This window comes from Ambystoma mexicanum, chromosome 1p (assembly GCF_040938575.1).
Source record: "Ambystoma mexicanum isolate Mex_15411 chromosome 1p, UKY_AmexF1_1, whole genome shotgun sequence".
Taxonomy (NCBI): Eukaryota; Metazoa; Chordata; class Amphibia; order Caudata; family Ambystomatidae; genus Ambystoma; species Ambystoma mexicanum.
In genome coordinates, this window is record NC_090921.1 from 947,343,935 (window position 1) to 947,367,369 (window position 23,435).

The window sequence follows — 23,435 nt, forward strand, 5'->3', positions numbered from 1 at the left end:
ATATATAAACCCCAAAGCCGCCACCCCAAAGTAAACACTTTTCCTTCTTGGCACTGTATCTATTCTTCCTATTGGTAACATATTGATTTTGTGTCGGGCACGTGTGGTTTATGGAATGGCATTAAAAACTGCTCCACCTGAAACTACTTGGCAGACAGCACATCCAAAAGTGCAAGACCAAGACTGTGCAGCACTTGCTTACTGCAGCCTTTCCAAATCAGATTGAAAAGCACACTTAACGGTATGAACGGTATAACGGTATAAACAATGGGACGGTTATTATTGTTCAATTAAGTGGTTCACGGTATCTTTAACGGTATACCATTATACCGTTACATCCCTACTAGCTATTGGATTATCAGATAACTGGAAACTCAGAGAAAAAGGCTTCCATTGAGGCAATTGTGATCCAGCTCTTGTAACAACCATTTTAAAATACATTTGCATGAATTGCTAGCTACACAGAACCCTTGGATTACAAGAAATAAAGGTTGTTTTTAAAATTAACATGCATTTTACCTGCCTGAAAATGCACCATCCAGGCTTGAGAACCATGATTTTACTCCATGATAGTATTTTTTCTTTCAAGTCCTCACAATTGGGAGTAAATATCTCTTACCTCAAATTTCTAACTGGAGCCCTGCAACCACCTTTAGGGTTTGTATGTTCGCCCCGGGCTACATACCTATAAGAGTTGTGTCTGAGAAATATTGGCAAATCACCAATAATAAGCCAAATGATATGATAAGTCATTTATAATGCGCCTGTACACAATGCAATTTAGAGGACTTCCGAACATAAGCAGAAAAGGATTTCAACCATATGCTTCCTACTGCCAAAAATGTACTAAATAAGATTAAGCATTAAAGTTGCTTGTGGTCTATACGTTTCTCTTAGAAATATAGGGGCTCATTACGAGTTTGCCAGTAAAACGCTGGTAATTCCGGCATGTCGGAATAACTAGCGAATTATGAGACCTCAGGGGCGCGCTCCCCCCCCTTGCCAGAAACAGTAATACCGGCAAGCCAGAATTACCAGCGTCAGCAGCGCTAGCCAGCGGTATTACCAGCAGATTTGTACCGGTAATACTGAGAACTGCACCCAAACTGCTGAATTATCAGCACCGGAAATAGTGTCAAAGCCAGAACGGGAAGCTCGCCGGCTGCCATCTTTTAAACTCAATCCACTTTGAGTCCCCCACTTCCAACTGCCATACACTGTTACAGAAGGAGCCAAATATGTCGGGAAGCCAAAAGACACAAGCCTGGACAACATTCCTGTGTCTAGGTCAGCTGAGGAAGTGGGGGTCCACACCCAAAACCATGAAAAGATCACTGCTGATCTGACCGGTTTGTCAATAACTGGGAGAAATCAGATCGGGTTCTGTCACATAGTTTGCAGTTCTAGGGTTTCTGATAGATTACAGCACTGCATCACTCAATCTTCCACGGCGGAAGATACCAAGAACGAGAAAAAGAGTTAAGCATTCTCTGGCTTTTGATGATCACGCTGGGGCTCCTGGTCTGGCTGACAAGTCTCCTAGCCACTTCCATCGATTCAGGCCATTTGTCCTGGGCCCTTTCATCACACCACCCATTAAAGGGTAAATATTCAGACCCTTCATTGAGGGTTAGGGTTTTAAAGTTGGGCCCTTCTTTCCACAGTGGCAAACTATGAATTTGTATAATGGATTTCCCACATGGATGCCTGGAATGGCGGGACCATCTTCACTTCTACACTACTACTCATGGATGGGTTGAGGCTAACGTCCTTTCAGGAGTCTCTTTGGCACATCTACTGTTGGAGATGCTCGCAAGTAGTTTTGCAATCAGATGCTTTGCACAAAGTTTCTTTTATTGCACAGTCAGGTTACCGATGGACAATGCCACGGAAGAAACTAGGGGGAACCCCATCCAGGTCTCTGGCAGAGTTGGCCAAAAGTTTCTGGAAGTTCTGCCTTGCCGATCGCATCAAGGTGTGGCCAGATCTACGAGGCACTTTAAATCTCATGGCAAATTGCAGATCTTGCCAGTGGTTGATTTCTAGTATGCATGAATTCATGTTTCCCAGTTTCAAGTTACTGGGGACCACTCCACCTCTTTTTGCCTCATTTCTGAACACACAGTTACCAGCATACTTTTTAGACTGAGGTTCCCCCCTTTTGCTGGGGCCGCAGGTACATTTTTGTCGTCACAAGGTCAAATGTCAGATGCTGACACTTTTTGCCAAACGTCTGCAATGTCATGCCAAGTAACACCCCCATTGTGAAAATGCTATAGCAGATTAGTTATTGCTTACCATATGCTATATAACCTGTGCTCTAAGGGAGGTCCCTTGAGAGCTCCGAGTGCAGACTGTCTGCCACTTGTCCATCAGTATTTTCCTGCTTCTACGCTGATACTTGCTGTGTATGCTATTTATTTCCTATTTAATACAAGAAGCTTGTTTTTATCCATCGGTCCGTTGTCCCGTCTCCTTATTACAGCAAGCTGAGGTGGATGCAGAGGATGAACCTTGGGAAGGGGCCAACCTTGGCTACCAGAGGTGCGAAGGTATTGGGACCACTATCCCATCAGCCTCGGTCCTGGCCAGATTTCTTGTGTTTCGAATGCAGGACTACACCTACCGGACGTTCGCAGGCTGCAACAACAAAGACCTAGATCAGAGCCAAAGCACAAACCACTCTTGCCATCAAATATTACAGACACGTTGCCAATGGATACCAGCCCAACATTTAGATAGAACTACCACGAAGGGGTAAAGACAACCTCACGCAGTGTGGAAAAGTGGCATGGCAGAAAGCAAACTTCATTTCTCTGCCGCAAAGGGCAAAACGCTTAAGACCAAAATGGTGTGGGGCTTACAGGGCCATTTTAAAACATGTGAAATGCAATTCTAACTTCTGGGAGTAGGAACAAGAGGAGATTGGGTCAACAGACTAGGTGAACAGAGGCACCTATGGAACCCAGGTGGGGATTGGGGGCAGGGAGGGAAGGGCAGGGCAGGTTTTAAAAGGAAAATAAACATGGATGAAAGGTGCTCAGCTGAGGTCAGTAGAGGAATTGGTCGGTTAGAGAACAGGCAATGGAGAACAGGGCTGAGGAAATTGTGGCAGTATTGTGAAAGAGTGCAGCTAAGGTATTGCGTGAGAGAGTGGAACCAAATGAGTGTGGTGTTGTGAATGTTTGAAAGGTACCAGAGAGAGAGGTAGAGAGAAAAGTGATGGGACAGGAAGAGGGCTAGAGAATAAGTGAAGGGGGGATAACAAAAATGGTTCAAGTATCTGAAAGAGCGATTGTGACATTAAGGTGGTGGGAGAGCAAAGGTAGTGACGAGGGTGGAGATTAGAGGGGAAAAAGGTAGGTAGGAGGAGACAGGAGGAGAAAGTGTGGAAAGATCAGGACACAGAAGCCAGGGTGTTGAGTCCAGGGGGCTGAGGGAGAGAGGTGAGATAAGGGAGGGAGTGGTGCAAGGAAGGCATGGTAGAAAGACTCAAGTGACCAAAGTTCAAGCGTGTTTATTGAACTTCAAAGGGCCTACACTAAAAAAATTAAAAAAACTATTGCCAATCCTTCCTTACCACTAAATACAAATAGTGTGGGGTAGTTGTTCATGAAAAAGAAAGATCTGTTCACAAAAATGATGTCAGGATGTTCAGCACGGGACAAGCTGGTTCACTCGAGCATAGCACACTCTGGCTTCTTGGGCACGAGGATACAGTTCCATAACCAACATCAGGGCCTTCTGTGGTCAAGTCTGTTTACTTATCAAAGTCTCTTAATTCAGAGGGCCCGATGTATCAAAAACAAAACACAAAGTTCTTTTCCACTTATAAGTACTTAATTCGGGTGATTCACTCTGGATCCCCCACAAGATCTCTTTTCATACCACAATCGTTACTTTGGATCACCCTCTTCCGAGCTCAGACCCCCTTCTCCAATGTACATAGAATATTCTTTCTTGGGTGACTCACGGTTCATCCAGATCCCCCTCAGCCGGGTTCAGATCCTTCCTTTTACCGAGCTCGGACCAATTGCAGTTCGTATTAGCTACTGAAGACTTGAATGTGCACAGGGTTTAGCTTGACCCGTTGCAGGACCACTTCAATTTCACAACATACATTTACCACCGCTCAGTTGGATACCCAACAGAGACCTTCAAATGATTCCCACGGAGGCGCTGGTCCCGGCTGAACTGTTATAGTCTCTTCAATTGAGAAGCGTAGAGCTCGGATGACTCTCTGGACTGGGCTTCCTCTTATTGACCGTCTGGCTTGCAGGGTAAGGTTTCTGCAGGCGGAAGAAAAAAGGGTTAATGACCGTTTGGCTGGACTTCCTCCTCACTAATCGCCAACTCTCCGAAAGTCCAATGTCCTGGTGAGCTCTCACCTTAGGCGTATAAATGCTGGGCTCTCCATCCTGCGACTTATGCAGGGGTGCGTGGGTTCCAGTTACGTCACTGGAGATCCTCAAAGTCTTTTGTGGCCTTAGAAGTGGCACAGGTGCTGAGATGCCAAAAGGTGATGCCGCCGTTACTGCACAAGCGGATGCCAGTAGGTATAAAGAGTTTATAGTCTTGAAGAGATGGGCACCTTTAATGAAGTCTTTGCATTGTCTTTTTCAGGTGCCTGGATGCTGAGGGCGTGGTCACTGAGAGCGCGACAGGTGCGGTTGTACGTAGGTATGGGAATTTCAATGACACCTCAATAATGTCCCTGGTTTTCTGTTTTCAGGTCTTGAGATGTTGCGGGCGTTTTCCCAGTCGCGGATGCACGTGGGGAAACAAGTAAGTGTTAGGCTTTCTTGCAGTCTTTAATGGCATTTAAATAATGTCTTTTCTTGTTTTCAGGTGCCGGGCTGCTGCGGTTGAAGAGATCGTAATACGCGCACAAAAGCAGGTAAGAAAAGTAAATGCGGCCGCCTTCACCCGATTCCTACTTAACAATGTTCTTTGTCTTTAGAGGTGCCGTTAGGCTGCTGAAGAGAAGGCCGCGAAGAATCCGTGAAAGCACAGTTGGATCAGGTAAGCGAGCGCGGCTGCGAACGTGTTGCAACTTGCTAACCTTATTTTTCTTTTGCTTGCAGGTTCTGCCGGTGTCTGGATTCCTGGATGGTAAGTATAGTTCTCGTGTCTTTCTTCCACAGGTTGCTGAGCTGAAGCTGGAGATGTCACTGGAATGCTGGAGCTGACTCGGTGAGCGTCCTGCTGCAGATGCAGAATAACGCGAAGCACGTTTTCCCAATCGGGTGTGGTTTAAATAGTGTTGGAGTGATTGGGTGTCTTCTTCCTCAGCCTCGCCCAGGTAAAAGAGTTCCTGTGTTCCAGAGCTAAGGAGTGGCACCAGCCCCACCCAGGTAAGAAAGTAGTCCCAGTTCAGGGAATAGTTCCTCCCAGCAGAAGGCTGGGGACTTCATCCTGCCAGCATTTGCAAAGGTGAGTATGCAGCATGGTCTGCTACAGGTAGGTCCACCCAAGCACCTTTGCAAGAATTATGAGCCCGGCGCCCCTGGCGCCGGGACTGAGGTTCCTTATGAGCCTGGTGTCAGAGGCGCCAGGACATGGTCCAAAGGGCCCCAATAGGGGTTTGCTGGAGCCGGGGACGAGGGTCGTGAGCCTGCTTCCGGGGATACTGGGCTTGACTTGGCTTCTCGGGAGCAGTGCTCATGACAAATGAGCACCCATGTGGTGCCGGACCACTCTGTATATGTTATCTATCTTGGCTTCAAAAGTTCAGTCACTCCTTGGATGTTCAATTATATTTGCGTCGCTTATCACACTGTTTTCTTCAGAGACCTTCATACAATGTTGCCGCTTGCAACCTTGGTTCTAACACAGACGTCTCCCAGACTCGCCCACCAGCTGTGCTGATTTTACTGGCGCTGCTTTGTTGTAGGAGCCAAGGACAGTACCATGGCGGCAAACGCCCCGCCTTGGTTATCCGAGAGCCCCGGGTACCACCGACACACAATGCACATTTCTTCAGCTTTAATTCCAGGTCTTATGTTTCTTATTCTCAAAGGCTCGTGAAAGTAGCGTTTTGTTCTCCAAAAAGGTCAGGGGCACTTGCCTGCTTGGAACCCTGTCTGGTCTTGCCGTCTTTCTTATCGTATTAAACTGCCATTTTGGAACTGCTGCTTCCTCGTATGTTTTGCCTCGCTCAGAGTGTGCTTTCGTGCTCCACCTTTTATCCATGTGGGGAAAGGTGATGGAAGTCAGGCGTGTGTGCAATTATCAGTAATTGACTGACTCCTGTGTTGGGACATGTGAGGCATACAGTTCGGGTGTTAATCCGCTTTCTCTCACAGTGAGCTGTCTTTGAGAGTTTGTGTCGGGAAAGGGTGGGGTTGAGTTCCTAAGTATCCTACCTGGTAGGATGGGGAAAAGGTGTTACAGGGAAGGGGATTCCGCGTCTCACCATCCGCTGGTCCACCCACAGAACTGTAACGCTCACCTGGTTCCCACGGAGGCGCGGGCGTGGTCTGGACGGCAGTGGCCTCTTCGAAGGAGATGTTCAGCACCCTGAAGATGGAGTGGGCTGGGTTCCCAAATCCGGCTCGTCTGGCTCGGATGAATACCCTTCTGTGAGCGAAAAGGAAGGGTTAATACTTTGCGGGTTTTGTGTTGATCTCCCGTTCCCCTTCTCACCCTCCTTGCAACCCTTCTGTAATTCCCTGTGGAGACTCACCTTAGGGATTGAAAAGGCAAGCTCTCCATCCTGCTTCTGATGCAGGGGCGCGTTGGGATCCAGTTACGTCACTGGATAATAAGTTCGAGTTTGCTTGTCTGTTCCGGTAAGTACCGTAAATGTTTATGGCAAGCTTGAGTCTAAACTGTTCCTCTTCTCTTTTGCAGGTAATGGAAGACTCCCGTCTGAGGGCGGTTTCCGTCGAAAACCTGATTTCAGGTGAGTTTTGGTGTAGGCCCACTACTGTCTTTTCCTGTCTCTTTTTCCTTAGGGGCCGGAGTTCGAGAATGCCGAAGAAATGGAGCCGGTATGAAGCAGAAGCTGAGTCCGACCTGTAAGCAGGTAAGTTTAAAATAGTTCGTTTGCTACGGTTCTTGCATTCATTAATGTGATGTTTGCTTTTTCCCCATAGGGGCCGGGGTGCTGAAATGCCCAAGGAATGGCATCGACCCGAAGGTAAGAAGAATTAGCTTGGCGGGTAAGTGCTTCTTGGTTATTTTCCCCTTCTCACCTTGCTTTCTTCTCTTCGTCTCCCCGTAGGTGCTGGAATGCTGCAGGAGATCCGGATGGGCGTCGCTGAGCCGAAGGCGCCATGTGCAGGTAAGAGAAGTGCGCCGAGATGTATGCGACGCAGTGAGTATTTAAAATGATGTCTTTTTGCAGGAACGTTGGCGTGCTGAATCCGGAATGCAGCTTTAACAGGTAAGGTTTGTTTTCACCTGTATCTTCTTCCCTTTTCTATCCTTAGGTGTTTCCAGGATGCTGGCAGGCGTGGTCGAGGACTGGAGCAGGAGCAGGCACGGTGAGCGTCCAGCTGCTATGAACAGAACAATGCGAAGCCTTTCAAGTAGTCCCAGCTATGTATCCTTCCACTAAAGGTATGTATCCTGCCACCAGCCACACCCGTGTGGTTAAGTAGTTCCTTTTTCATCTGGAAGTTGTAGAATGATCTGCCAGGTAAGGAAATTGCAGCATGGTCTGCCAGGTAAGTTTGCACCAAACACATTTCCTTCCATATCTTGTATGAGCCTGGCGCCGATGGTGCCAGGACTGTTATCCCTTATGAGCCTGACGCCAACGGCGCCAGGACTGAGTCCAAAGAGCCCCTATCTGGGGTGGCTGGGACTTCCCTAGTATACATGTTGCCTGCCTCTGAGGGTGCCGGGCCCTGTCTGGCTCCTTGGAGGTAGGCATCATGACAGAACTGGATCCAAAAGCGATGGCTGTGTCCTGGTCACCTAGATGACAGATCCCTGGGACTAGCAGGTGAGACACATTCTGGTTTCTCACAGTAGGGACAGTGCAAATAGGAGAGAAGAATGGAGGAGTGGAGAGAGACGGATGGGGGATGGAGACGAGGGGAGGAGCAGAGGTAAACCAGTAAGATAAAGGGGGTGCAGAGTGTAGCTAGTGAGAGGGCAGAGACACAAGGAGAGGGAGAGAGTTTGAGAAGAGTCTGAAGTCAGCCAACAACAAGAGCTGGAGATTTGCTCAGAAAATTCCCAGAGGGGGTTAGGGAAGGACACTGCCTTTAGGTTATCCACATCAGTTCACAAAGTCCCAGACAGTAGGGATTGCCATTCATCTGTGTAACATGGGGGACTTTGTGTGTGGGAAAGAAACACCTGGGCTTAGGCAGAAGGGGCCCACTGGAAGGTTGAAATAGCCATAGGAACCGCTGAAGTCCGACTACCCCAAATCCCCCTGATAAGCTTATTGCTGAAATCAAACAATCAAAATCAAACAAAAGATTCTTATTTCTCTTACAATTATTCTGCCCGTGAGGCCATCTGTGACAGCTGGCACTGGTCATGGAAATTTGGCCATCCTAGGCTTCATATCTGATGGCCCTGTAGGTGTCTAATGGCAGTGCCTTTTGTATTTCACCGCACAGTGACATGCTTCTCGACAACCAATGGGTCACATTTATTGGTGCTGGAAGGCTCCCTTCAACAGATGGTGTGGCATATTTTGGGAATAGCTGATCCCTCAGGGGGCATTTCGAAGGAGACTTCAGAATTTGTATAACATTCATGGGCACCAGTACTCACAGGGCCTGCAATTCTACATGAATGGCCTGGGTACATTGGGGTGTCCTGGGGTCCCTGGAGCCTGTTTGGGCAAATTTAACACATGTGGTTAATTTCTTGGCAGAGTTCGGTTGTACCTTTTCTTATTGTACTGTCAATGCTCATCATTCAGCTAGGTCTACCTGGCATGACTTGGTCCGGGGGTGAGGAGGGGCGAGAAGCCTTTGGTCTGTAGGTTCTTGAAAGGGGTGCACTCGTGCCTCCCCTCCCAGGCCTAAATGGTCTCACTTGTAGGATATTAATTCTGTGCTATCCAGTAATAGGGAACTTTCCCTTCAGCACAATCCCTTAAGTTGGTAATGCTTCCTTCAGGAGTGTGGCAGAGGTTAGTGCTCTAAACCCATCAGGAAGTGTGTTCTCACTTTAGCCAGTGATCTGATGTCTTCGGGCATACGAGGCTTGCACGGCTGACCTCAGCGTGTCAGAGGATCAGTTGTTTGTTTCATTATGTAAATCATTCAGGCTGTTTCTTCTCCTATCTTGGCCAGGTGGGTGATATGTCTCATGGCTCAGTCGAAAACTGGCATTTTATTGTTCAGGGCTCATTCCTTTAGTTTTCCAGCAGCTGAAGGGCTCAAGGCCATGCTGGGGGATTAAGGCAGATACAGAGTTGGATCATTCTTTCCAGATGGTCCCTTTTGATCTTTGGCATCTTGCTGTTCTGTCAATTGGTGGTTTTGCGACTTCAGGATCAGTTGAGAAAAGAAGACAAGTGGAGAATGATGAACATTGATCAGGGATTAAATATTCTGTGAAAAACCTGCAACTGGGCTAAATGACCTGCAATATCAGGGGTGTAAGAACCGAATAAAAAAGGATCCATAATACAGACCGGATTACTGCCCTGCACCACCCCCTGTTTGTTCTGATCATCCTGGAGCAGTCCCCATGTCAACAAAACCTGATTCTCAAACATGTTTCAGAGTTCCACCTACATATTCAACAGCTGGTTAGGTATGCTCCAGTTGAATGTTTTCTGCTAGAGAACGGCCCAATTAACAGTCAAAAGCATTGAGTAGTCTATAAAAGCACTGTATCGGTAACTTTCATATTGATATATTTCTTTTCCCCTAGTGTGTTGATAATATAACATGCGTGAAGGTGGGTTAACCCTTTTATAATCCCAAATGGCTCCATGATAATCCAGAGCAAGCCTTTACCCACCCCTTGAATTGTGGCTAGAAGAATTATTTTGAGTAGTAGTCATCATCCCCTTATCAAAAAGGTCAATTGGCCTTTATTATGGAACACATTCACTTGAGGGAGGTCAGGAAGGTAGGTCACAATTGTTTGACTAAACACAAACATAAAAGTCACATTGACCTACTATACCTTTCCAATGCTGCTTCTTTGAAGAAAGAAACTACAAAAGAGAAAAGAGAAATAATGTTTTAGAACTTCCAGGAGCACACACATGAAAGGTGGATTTAACTGTTCTAGCTAATATTTTCATGATATTCAAAACCCATGGATGACGCTCCGCAAATATTTCTTTGCAAGCAAGCTCGATGCGTACACAGACGCAATAAGAGTGGATCATAATATCAAGTTATTCTATCACGTAAACAACACTTGCTAGGCTGTACGGCTCACAAATACTGAATCCCCTAGCTTAAGTAGAAGATCCTTAAAAGGGATTGCTTAGCTCATGAGTAAGGGGGTGTTTGCTCATGTCATGGATGGTACAGCTGGCAAGTACATCAAAGAGGTGCTGTATCTTGGGGATCCCTCAAAATTACCTCAACGTTTTCTAAAATTGTAAGACTGTAATGGGGAGCAAGGAAAATGTTTGAGTGTATGGGGAGAACTTAAAATCAGCAGAGGAAAATGTTATCTTACTAAACACCATTACAGAGTTTAAAGACTGGAGACAGGGGTATCTGTATTTCAGCCCGCTTTACAGTTGGGGTAGAGGCACAGAGCACCCCAGACAAGTCTCTCAATTGTTAATGTAGGGCGAGCTGCCAGCCTAGACTCAAGGGAGGTGATGCAGGCTGGTTCTAAGGTACATTAATCCCCAAGCTCCCCACAATGGAATGTCCACACACTATGTTAAGTGATAACACAGTCCTTTTATTACTACCATAAAGGGCAAAACGTCAGGTAGGTATATACAAATAAATAGGACTCACTTTGTACTAGAGTAGGTAATAATTACAACATAGGCAGGATGCTTTCTTTAGTGTAAAGGGCAATACTGTCTGAGGATCCCACACCTGGGCAACCTGTAAGGAAAGATTAAGGTGTACTTTATGTTTATTACAGCGCAGTCCAAATATGTACATTAATAGTTTGCTTCTCTTTCTACAGATACCACCACCCCAACGTACCTGGGAAGCCACAGGATCCAAGACAAATTTGGGACACTGGGGTAAATCCTGAGGATGGAAGATGCTCTTCCTCATCACAGTACCTCTACAGCCTTGGCAGGCGAAGTGGTGGAGTTTTTTGGCTTTACTCGACGACACCCCTCGAGGATGGACACCCCCTTGGATGGAGGAGTCGCTGGGATGTCGTTGCCAAGAAGAAGAAGAAAGGAACCAAGCAGTGTTGGAAAGGCAGCAATGCAGGACTTTCGCTGTGGTCTCCGATGTCAGGTTGCTATGCCAGCTGTGGATGTCCCACGAAGGTGAATCTTGCTGTGGACCTCGACAAGGCCTGGAAGAAGAAGATAAAACCCTGGTTGCCTTGGAGGACTTTCAGTGGCGACAGATGCAGTGGCAGAAGTAGGTGTCATGTTTCGGGATTTCACAATTTTGCATTTTACCGCCTTTCGGTTCTTCAGTGCTGCAGCCACAACACAGACCTCAGGATGACTTCTGGCGACCAGCACACAACCACTGAACTGGACTGTGGACCCTCACCAAGTCTGTACCCTCGGGACCCTTCGGATTCTGGTGGTGAGATACCCACCGGCAGACTCTCCCTCTGCAGGCAGCAATCCTGGACCTTCTCCGGCATGGAAAAGTGGGTAGATGTCATGGCAGGGATGCACCTTGAAGATTTCTTCGGATAGTTGGAACTTTCACAGCTCTGGGTGTCAGACAGCACTATGCCCTCTTCTGGACGATACTCAGCAGCTTGGCTTCCAGTGGTTACAAACACTCCTCTGGACCCTGGGCGAGACAGATGAACTGGCTTCTGGACCCATGAAGATCCCTTCTCTGGATGGCAGGAACACAGGACTTGCTTCCAGGACACTTCCGGTGAAGAGCAGCAGATGCACAATGTTTCCTTGTAGCTACGGGACGAGGTCGCCTATCCAGATCCTCTACGGTTCAGTCCCTGAATCAGCACAGCAGCTTTCAGATTGATTGAAGAGATGCAGCCACAGACTTCTTCATCCAGCTGGATTCCAGGATGCAAGCTTAAGAAGACTTCAGGTTTCTTGTTTCAGCTTCTGACAAGGAGGCGAGTGTGAGCCCCCCTGTTATACAAAACACTCCCCATTCTCTCATGCTGAGCCAGGGTGAGCCAGTCAATCACACCAAGTACATTCATGCAGGAAGCATCCAATCAGGCTCACAGGCATTCAGGCCATTCACCAGACACCCACCACACTGCAATCATTCTAGTTTCAGTCACGGCTGGCTCAGGCATTGTGTCAAATAACAAAAACCAGAAACCCACAACACAGAATGCATATTTATAATTCACTCAATTCATGCAGGCTCCACCCCAAGGGTGTACGCACAACAAGCTTCCCCTGGGCAGGCTTCAGCTGTAGAGCCATATATGGTCCTTCCAGCCAACAGCCATTCACTGGAAGGGAACAGAGCCAAGGCTTCTCAGGACTTTGAGAAACAAGGTTGAAAGGCCAAGGAAACCAAGAGGCCACTAGCAGCCATCTTGCCTTTGTGTAGTAATACATTGATTCCTAAAGCAGGGCCTGGGTATCCCAAAAATGAAGGATGCCCAGAGCCATTGCAAGTCAGTGTGTAGCTGCCACCGGCCCATAGCCTGCTCTGTGGGCAACACACAGTGCCCTAACACATACACTAGGGGTACAGGGGTATACACCTACCCATGGATGGGTGCCCTAAGATTATCCAATGGGTCTTTGTCTACCAAGAACAAAATGAAGAGCTGCACTGCCAGGGGTCCAAATGGGACTCCCATGGGTAGGAAATGGGCAGAAAATAAGCCCATAGGACAAGGACATTTACAGCATCACACTGAGACCCAATCCTATGTCTACATTACCTCTATAGGGGAATGTGCAGGCATGTAATGCTACAGATTTGCAGGGGTTTATTGCTGTGTTTTTCTAGAACATCAATGTAGCCTAGAAAGTCACTTCAAACACTGGTATTGGCAATACAGAAAAACAACAAAATAATGATCGATATAATATACAATACATTCTACATGCTGGAACGGCAAATCATGTGACAGTGGGAATATTCATATACTATGTGCATGCATTCAATAGGATAGTAAAACAGAATCATTCCAAAAATGGTTAACTTAACAGTCCATAGTGATGCAGGTAATTTAGCATATCAAACTCAAGTGGAGGTTTTATGGGTAATAATGGTAGATAGGACATGGTGATAGATCTAAATTGAATAAAAGGTTCATAAGAGCAAGTAGCAATACGAATTGCATAACAACGCATTTTGGGAGGCTAAGAGATGTGTAGCCCATGGACAGAATTGGTTGAAACCTTTAGAAATGCATATTGAGCCTAATGCAGGGTTCGAGTGGTAAAGTGAGTCTCAAGAAAACAAAATTCCACTTTTAACTTTGCCCCCATGAGTGGCCGTGCATGACGCTTTTGAAAATGTATATGCACCCTCCTCTGACAATTGCTGGGATGCATCATGAAGTTTTATCCAGGGTGGACAAATCTATGGTGGTAAAATATTGTCAAGAAAAACGATTTTCAATACCATTTTCCAGAGGGTAGGTTTTTGGAAGACATGCTAAAAAAATAAATTTAAAAAAAACACAAAAAGAAAAGACATAAAAATGTAAAGAGAAGTTGACAGGTAGATTTCAATGTGTGCGGAACATGACCGAAAGACATGGTCTTGGCACAGTGCCTGCTTAGCATGGCCACATGCCAGGTCCAGCCAGGTTACAGTATCTGAAGCCATTCCCTATGCCTGTTAACCATGCCCATTGGGCATTTTGCCAAATGTACTGTGAATGTGTCATAGGCGAATGATATTCCCTGGGTACAGTGTACAGTGTCCTGATTGAAATCGCTGTAGGTTAGGCCCATTGGGCCATGTGTATATGCTCACTGTGATTGGGACATGTCTTTTGGCCATGTCTCGGTGTAAGAAAAGATTTTTCTTTTTCCCCGATTTCCCAGTTCAATGGAGACCCTAGAATAATATCTGCTCACTGTTTTGAGACCCAGATCTGATTTCTCAGAGTGAGCTCTTTTGCAGCCTCACTCAGTCATTTTGTTTTGCAGGAACTGGGGTATTTTTAGTGTAGGGGGACATGGGTCCTATTTTGTTAATGATGTAGCACTACCACCTACAATAAGGAGTAGCACAGAGTAATCAAGTTTCCCTTTTGTCTGGCTGCATAGGGTGGTTTCCATACTTGGTGACGCCCAGACACATTGGCAGATTGATGGAAATGGTACCTTTACTTCAAGCTTTTTAGGTGCCTTGTCTTTGTGCTTCACAGTTCTTTAGCCTCTCTTCCTCCTGGGTACGGGTAGGAAATGGCGAGGTAGGGGTAGTCCTATTTGCAGGCTCTTACCAGAGCCTGGGAAGTATGCTATGTATACAAGGAACTGGTATGGATATTGTAAGAGGCCGCATAATGTACATGGGCTGGCTGTCCACGCGTCTGAACCTTGCAGGTTGCCTTATAAATGGGTTTCAGCCCCCGCCCAGCATAGGATTTTGTATCTCAGGAAAGGTTCTGGAGGCATTATTTTAGTTGGTCATTAGAACCAAGGACCCAAAGCCATAGAGGTGGCAGCAGGATGCTGGAAGACTGCTGCTCGGATAACTACTGCCCAGGGCATCTACCAAAAGACAAAGCATATTAAGTTATTCAACAGGGGAGAACATCTACAGTGCCTCCTTCCCTTGAACAGGTGGACCCAACCAGTTCAGAGTTCTGGATTGCCAAGACCATTGTTAAAAGGGATTGTTCTTAGTCTTCATTTCCAGGGATCATGTACATCCACCTCACATGGGTCGCAAAGTAACCCTGGAGTATGCTAGGCCCTCCAAGTGGGTAGTGTTGCAGATCATCCCAAACTGGCCTAACTCGCAGTACTAAGAGTAGTGTTCTGAAAAGATACAGTAAACACTTTAATAGACAAACCTTTGTTCACATAATCTAGAGATTGAAACATATAATCTTTCAGACAGCCACATGACCTATCACTTAACCCCTCCCAGGTCTTACAGGTCATTTCTCAACAAAATTAAAGTTCGGTTTATTTACCGGAATTAGGGCAGATTTATCCCCTATGTGGACAGTTACCTACGCAAGAGGGACACTTCAAGGGGTCCACAAGCTTGCCTGGTGCTTTATAGAGTCAGGAGTAGGTAAAATGGCTACCCCACTGTAAAAAGTATTGGGAACACGGTAGTGCACCCAAAAATGGTTACAAGAATTACTAATAATAGGATATGGTAGCCCTTACCTGTTTAGCTGACGTAGATGGATGGCTTTGATACCTGGAAAAGGCCAATATGGCGATCCTGAGGGGATCAGCTCTGTGTGGGAGCCCACTGAAGGTGTGAAGTGACAGGTCTTTGTTTAACAAAAATAAAGCGGTCAAAATGAAAACTTCTGTTTTGAAAGAAAAGCAAATGTTAATTGAAATTAATTATCTACACTATATTTTTGAAGAGGAACACATTAAGCACCAAGGTTAATATGCGAGGTGAACCTTACCACCCTAGTGCTCAACCCCAACAATAAAATATATGGAAATTTAGTTCGATTACTCTAAATATAATTAAGGGTTTACAGTTTACACCAGACAAAAATGAAAAGAGATGGCGCTAGCACTAGAATCAAGGGCAGAGTTGCACAGATAATTCTGACAGTTTTAACAAGTCATCAGGATAAGGATAGGATGGCTTAGAGTTTGGGATACGGACAAATGCAAGACAAGATGGACTATGGATTTCTATGCGGTAGGGATTATACTTACAGTCCACTTTTAGTTTGGGATTTTTGGACCGTCCACAGGTTCTGGTCGCCACACGGCAGTGCGCCTGGCAAAGGACAGCTGGGCAAAGGACAGCTGGGCAAAGGACAGCTGGGCAAAGGACAGCTGGGCAAAAGACAGCTCGGCAAAAGACAGCTCGGCAAAAGACAGCTGGTCAAGGTCGGGTCACCAGATGGTAATTCTGGTCGCTGGATGGCACAGGTACCGCTGGATGCAGTTAGTGGGCAGCAGTTAGTGGGCAGCAGTTACTGGAATCAGGATGCTTCCCAAAGAATACCACAGCTTTCTCCCTTTGGTTATTTAGGATTTTCGAATTAAGGCCTTGCTGGAAGGGTCAGCAATGCTTAGGCCTTGTAGTTGGAATCTGGACTCAGCAGGATGAATGGAACAGGAACGCCAGCGAAGGAAAATCAGGAACAGTGTCTGTCTAGAGTCTTGTCAGGGACTCTTATTTATAATGCATAGTGACATCATCAAAGTATATGGCTGGGCAGGCTTAACTAAGCACACCTCTAACCGACTGGATTGGTCAGGGGTGCTAGTCTCCGCCTCGCTCTCAACTGTCTGGATTTCAAGGCAGGAAGGCAGACTTATGATGCGAGTTTTACAATTTTCAAAAACCTCCCAATTATTTTAGCTAAAATCCGATTTCTCCACAAATGGTACACTTCTACAGTTGAAGTCTCTTAGCAACTTACATAAACAGGTTACATATTTTATGCAGAACATTCCACTCCAACTCTTAAATCTGTGAGACATGGGGCGTGGCCTGATGTCCGAGGAGTGAGGACGCAGGCTCCCTGAGCTCCGGCTAAGCCACAGCAGTCCAATCCTTTTCTGGGTGCTTCTAGCCCACATACATCGTCCACACTGCGATCCGCCAGTGACCGAGGCGAGGAGCCGTGCTTTCCTCCCTACCCCGACAAAAAAGGAGCCCGTGAAGCCTCTGCTGCGGCCCGGCTCCCCCTCCTCCCTGTGCGAGGCGCACAAGATGGCGGCCGCCTCGCGCTGACGGACCCGAGGCACATATCGGTGCCGGGAGCCAGCGACTACAGACCCAGGCAGATCCAGGCCGACACCGAGTGCCTCCTGCGTATGTTCCCTCCCTGGGGGCACGGGGTGAACCCACGGGCCGGCCGCTGGAGCCCACAAGAGTGCCATTCGAAACCGAGGGGTGCCCCTCCCCCCACGGCCCGAGCGCCCTAGATAACGGCCGAGGGCCGACGCTAAGAAGAGTCAGTGTGCGGCTGGCACGCACCAAGGTAACCGGACCGGCAGCACCTGGGGACCATCTCAGCGGGAGCACACAAGCCCACCGCCTGCACGCCGAGGAACGGCGCTGATCCACACCCGGAAGGCAGCACTCGATCAATGCACCTGGTGAGTGTCCCCCCCGATCCACGAACCGGGAGCCCGGTGTGCCTATTGGGGGGAGACGCCACTCCGCGCCAAGGGGGCGGCGCGGGAACGCATGGTGACGGACCCCACCGAGACCACTCACCCCACTACCCGACAGCCACTTCAACATCGGGGAGCCGCTCACCGAAACAGAGCCTCCTCCATCGGCGGTGCTCGTGGCCGTCGACCAGCTGCCTAACGCCACAGCACCATAACACGGGAGTCCCAGACGGTCACTTCGGCATCGGGGAGCCGAGCACCCGCTCCCCGACACAGATCCTCCTTCACCGACGGGGTCGGCGGCCAACTACCCATTGCCACAGTACCAGAACATCGGAGCCCATCCATGGCACTCACGGATAGTCAGTTCAAAATTGGGGAGCCGAGCAGCCGTTCCCTGTCACAGGCCCTCCTACACTAGAGAGGCCGGGGTAGCCAGCCATCTGCCCATTGTCACGACCCCAAGACAGTACCCTCATTTAGTGGGCACATTCAGATCCCCCCAACCACGCCTCCCCTGCACACAATAGTGCTAACGTGGCGAAATCCTTCCTTGGTGCTCGCATAGGTCCCATTGTCAATCCTTTCTGCCTGCCAAGAGAGCCCACCGCCGTCAAGGAGTACGGCCACCCCATAAAGGACAAATCAATCAATCGGACGCCGTGGACCCACGCTAAGGAACCCCCCCCCCACCGCTCCAACCGTGCAACACACCGCTTGGACAGTGTCATTTCAAGAGCCCCCAAGGAGGCCCCTCAGCATCATAGACCACCGCAGAAGGGGCATGGCCATGGACCTTAATGCCGCTTATGCCACTGACACAAGGCGCCACCATGCCCTAGGGTCCAGACCATCACTGTGAGTGGTAGAACTGCACTGTCGTACATTGGGCCGAGACAAGCTGCGAGAGTCCACACACGCTACTTCTCTGAAGGGGAGCTACAGACGCGTTGCATTATCTAACGGGACCAGGCAAAGTAGAGCTGGCCGCTGCAAGGAACAAAGCCAAGAATGCCACTCTGGACCCTTTCATAACAGCCAAGCCTCACCCCACTGCCCAATCCACCCCGAAAATCTCAGCAACTCATGATGGCCCAGAAGAAGAGGTCAGGCATAATCAGCTACTAGAGGCGATCGCAGCCCTGAGAACATTCATCGACACGAAAATAGGTGAGGTTAAGGCCGATATCCAACTCATACGGCAAGATGCCCGTAACCTAACGGAGCGCGTCACCATCATTGAATCCTCCCAGAAGGACATTTCAGATGATACGTCGGCTCTGAAGACAGAGGTTGCAGACCTCAAACGCAAAGTGAGCTTCCTGGAGGCGAGGTCTGAGGAAGCAGAGGGTCGGGCCAGAAGAAATAATATCAGGATTCTAGGTATACCGGAGGGGACAGAGACCATGGACCCGACAACCTATGTGGAATCCTTAATACAGCAGGAAATAGGGGCAGCGAACCTCTCACAGGGTTTTGCCATAGAGAGGGCTCACAGATCTCTTCAGAAGAGGCCCCCCCTGGATCCTATCCCTGCCCCATTATCGCCAAGGTCCTCAACTTCCGTGACCGCGAGGTGATCCTGAAATTCTCGAGAGATGGAGGAGAGATAGAGCGGGGCAACTCAAAGATCACCATATACCCTGACTATACTCATCGGTGCAGAGAGCAAGGAATTCCTTCGTCCCGATCAAGGCTAGGTTGAGGAAACTAAACCTGAAATACATGCTGCTGTACCCTTCACGATTGAAGGTAATCTACAAAGGGCGTGCGATATTCTTAGAGTCACCAGAAGCAGCTACCATGTGGATGAAACATAACAACCTGGCTGAGGTCCCCACAGAACCCACACCTGAGAAACATAATGAAAGCAGCCAAGGTTGATCACTTGCTATCTCAGCTAGGGCACCCATGGCCCTTGTATTGTACCCTAAATCAGAATGAAGCTACACTACCACTGAAGCAAAACTACTACCTGAGAATGCTAAATGACTGCAGGGCTCACCTGACCTCCTGCACATGGACACAGACCACGGACCCGCTGGTGACCAGTGCAGGCCAGTTGCCTGCATGCAACCACTCGCGCCAGAGACCCGGATTAGGTGAGACAGCGCGAGAGCCCCCGAGCACTTCACCCCGGTGACAGAAGCTGGGCGTGTTAGTTATAGTTACTTTTTCCAAGTTGTTATTGTTTCGACTGTCCTATCTCAGATGAACAATGGTTGGGCTGGTCTGGACATTGGACCGGAGGCTGGGTCTGCCCATCCTACACAAGCGGAACAACATGTGTCATATGATTCGACGCATGTAACCCAGGAGGAAGGGGAGGTGCTACCCACCACAAGGAACCCACTCATGCAATGGCAGCAAGACTCAAGTTAATCACATGGAATGTTAGAGGGATGGGAACCTATATACGGAGAAACCGAATATACTCATACCTGAAGAGAAAAAAGATATCACTGGCCCTCCTTCAAGAATGACACCTCACCACGGAGGCCACAGACAAGATGGTAAGCTACTGGGGGGGCCAGGGCAACGGCGCATCCTACTCAAAGTATGCAAGAGGAGTCTACACGTGGGTGAGTCCGGAAACACCGTTTCAACAAATGGGGGTAGAATTGGACAAAGAAGGCAGGTGTAACGCTCACCTGATTCCCGCAGAGGCGCCGGTCTTGACTGGGTGAATGCCGTATCTTCAAAGGTGATGTGTAACACACGGTTGGCTCTTTGGGCTGGACCTCTGTGCACTGTATGTCTGACTCGAAGAGTAAGATGTCTGCAGATAGAAAATATGGGATTAATGAACTGGGGTTATTGGGTGCCTCTCTCCTCTTCCCTTTCTCTTCTCCTGTAGAACCCCAAAGGTTAACACCCTCACCTTAGGTAAGTGAATGCCGAGCTCTTCATCTGCCTCGGGGCAGGGTGCCGTAACCAGTTTCTTCACTGGATAAGGGTGCAGGCCTCTTGACCTCAGAGGACTGCTGTCCGTCGTTTACTGCACGAACGGTAAGTTCTGGGCACTTCAAATGTCTTAAAAGTCTTTTGTAATGATATCTCTTGTTTTGCAGGGTTCCGGCGATGGCGGATGGTGGGCTGATGAGAGTTGAGGATCGAACCCGCGTGAGGAATAGAAGCGCCTGGAAGCACGTAAGTAAGCGCTTGTAGCCTGCTTCACGATGCGCACTAACTGTCCCTTTTATCTTGCAGGTACAAGTTCGGAGCTTTAGAGAAGCTGAAGGGTGCTGGAATACCCACTGGATTCGGCGTGGGAAGGAGTAATGGCACGTGAGTAATAAAGTTGCCCAATGTCTTTAAACGCACCTTCTTTTGTCTTTCAGATGCGGGATGCAGCGCCGAAGGCCTCCGGAGCGTGCGAAGAGCTGGTAAGCTTTTGTCTTTCAGATGCCGGAATGCAGTGCGAAGACCTCCGGAGCATGCGAAGAGTAGGTAAGCCTTTGTCTTTCAGATGCCGGAATGCAGCGCGAGGCGTTGGTGACAGCCGATGGACCAGGTAAGAGATGCGCTGCCACTGAAGACCGTAGTGCTAACCTGTCTCCTTCCACAGCCACGCCTAGGTAAGAAAAGAGTTCCTGCTTTCCAGAAGAGTTCCAGTGTTCTGAACCTAGGGAGTGGCTCCTGCCCCACCCAACAGGAAACGTAGTCCCAAACAGAAGAGGATCAGGGGTTCAACTGGCAGGTAAGTAAGCAGCATGGTCTGCTGCAGGTAAGTCCACCCAAGCATTATGAGCCCGGCGCTTCCAGCGCTGGGACTGGGCATCTTTATGAGCCTGGTGCCACTGGCGCCAGGACAGGGTCCAAAAGGTCCCAATAGGGACTGGCTGGCACTCGGAACCGGGGTTATGGGTCTGCTTCCAAGGAAGTCGGGCAAGTCCTGATCTTTTGGAAGCAGAGATCATGAAAGCACCCCCCCTCAAGGCCCCTCCCAAACCGGGCTTCTCCGGGGGTTTGGGCTTGTTAGGAAATGTTCGATGAAATCTTTTGATTAGACGAGGCGCGTGGACATATTCTGCAGGTTCCCAGGATCTTTCTTGGGGACCGTAGCCTTTCCAGTCAATCAGATAAAATAGTTTAGATTTGGAGATCTTGGAATCCAGGATGCTTTTGACTTCAAACTCGAGTTCTCCATCAACTAGAATAGGTTTTGGAGATGTAGTTAGTCGGGTTTGAGGTTGCACGGATTTTAATAGAGAGACGTGGAAGACCGGATGTATCTTCATGTGAGGGGGCAAGTCCAACTTGACCGCTACTGGATTTACTATGGTAGTGATGGAATAGGGACCAAGGTATCTTGGGTTGAATGTGCGTGGTCCTTTTAGAGGTAGATATTTGGTGGATAACCAGACTTGATCTCCTACTTGATATTGGGGGGCTTCCTTCCGATGTTGGTCTGCTCCTTTCTTGTATTGTTCTTTAGCCCTTTGAAGGTGAGAAACGGCTTCCTTAAAGGCTTGGGTGATTGTAGAATGCAGGTGGTCTACTGCTGGCGTTCCAAGATCTTGGAGTGGATCCAACTCCGAGGTTCGAGGGTGACTACCGTATAAAAGAAAAAACGGGGTCTTCCCAGTTCCCGAGTGGACAGAGTTATTGTAGGCATATTCGGCTAGCCAAAGGATATCTTTCCAAGTTTTTTCAGTTTGTTGTAGCATGCAGCGCAAATACTGTTCCAGAGTTTGATTGGTCCTCTCGGTTTGTCCGTCGGTTTGAGGGTGGTGGCTGGTCGAAAGTCTCACATCAATTTGAGCCGACCGACAGCAACTTCGCCAAAAATGAGAAATAAATTGACTACCTCAATCCGAAATTAGAACTGAAGGAAAACCGTGCAGTCGGACGATGTTTTCGAGAAATTCTCGGGCCAGAGTTGCTGCTGTTGGTAAGCCTTTGAGTGGAATGAAATGCGCCATCTTGGAGAATAGGTCCACGATTACTAGGATCGTATTGTATCCGGAGCATGGAGGTAGATCGGTGATGGAAAGCGTATGCCAAGGGCGAGGCGGGATGTCAATAGGGCGTAAGAGGCCGGCTGGTTTTTCCTTTTGACTCTTGTTTTGGGCGCATACTCCACAGGACATTATAAAGTCTCTGATATCTTTTTTCCAAGACGGCCACCAGAAGTAGCGCTTGATCTTTTCCGAGGTCTTGGTCATACCGGGATGTCCTTCCATTAAAGAATCGTGATAACAAGAGATTACCTTTTTCTGTAAATCTGTGCTGGGCAGGTATAACCGTTCTTGGAAATATAATAGGTTGTCCTTCACCGTAAAGTCCTTTCCCTGCAGATGCCAATTCTGTATGTCTGCTGGAGTTACCAGTAGCCTGGCTTTATCCTTAACTTCCTCTATGGATTGTGTGGCGATTACACCTAGAATTATTTGTTCGGGAATGATAGGTACAGGTTTAGGATTGATCAAATGTTCTTCCACTCCCATCCGAGAAAGGGCATCAGCTTTACCGTTTTTTGTACCAGGTCGATAGGTAATTATGAAGTCAAACTAGGCAAAGAATAGTGCCCAACGGAGTTGCCTAGAGGATTGAGCTTTTGCGGTTTTCAAATATTGCAGGTTTCGGTGATCTGTAATCACAGTAACTGTGTGTCGGGCCCCCAGAAGATAATGCCGCCAAGCCTTAAAGGCGGACTTGATAGCTAGAAGTTCCTTATCAGTAATAGTGTAATTGATTTCAGGAGGCGAGAATTTGCGGGACCAAAATGCCACGGGATGCAACCGATTGGTTACTGGGTCCTTTTGTGATAGAACTGCCCCCATGGCAAGGCTCGAAGCATCAGTTTCAACGATGTAGGGGAGTTCTGGGCGAGGATGTTTTAAGATCGGTGCAGAGATAAATCTAGTCTTCAAATTCTGGAAAGCTTGTTCCGCCTCGGTAGACCATTCAAAACGTTTGTTTTTCTTTAACAAGACAGTGATGGGCTGGACTATTCGAGAGAATTCGGGGATAAACCTGCGGTAAAAGTTAGCGAAGCCTAACATGCTTTGAACACCTTTTACGGAGGATGGCGATGGCCATTTGAGAATTGCATCGACCTTCTTTGAATCCATACGCACTCCGCTAGGTGATAATATGAATC

General features: G+C 48.1%; 1 protein-coding gene across 7 annotated transcripts in view; it reads right to left on the reverse strand.

Annotated features, from left to right (window-relative positions):
- NAE1 (NEDD8 activating enzyme E1 subunit 1) overlaps nucleotides 1-23,435 on the reverse strand; it is a 976,013-nt gene that overhangs the window by 835,295 nt on the left and 117,283 nt on the right. For 6 of the 7 annotated variants that reach the window (XM_069653211.1, XM_069653219.1, XM_069653249.1 and 3 more), the window contains one exon: nucleotides 10,108-10,138. The exons of the other annotated variant lie outside the window; for it this stretch is intronic. In XM_069653211.1, coding sequence (XP_069509312.1) covers nucleotides 10,108-10,138 — 31 coding nt within the window. The remainder of the gene's footprint in view (nucleotides 1-10,107; nucleotides 10,139-23,435) is intronic. 7 annotated transcript variants of the gene reach the window in all.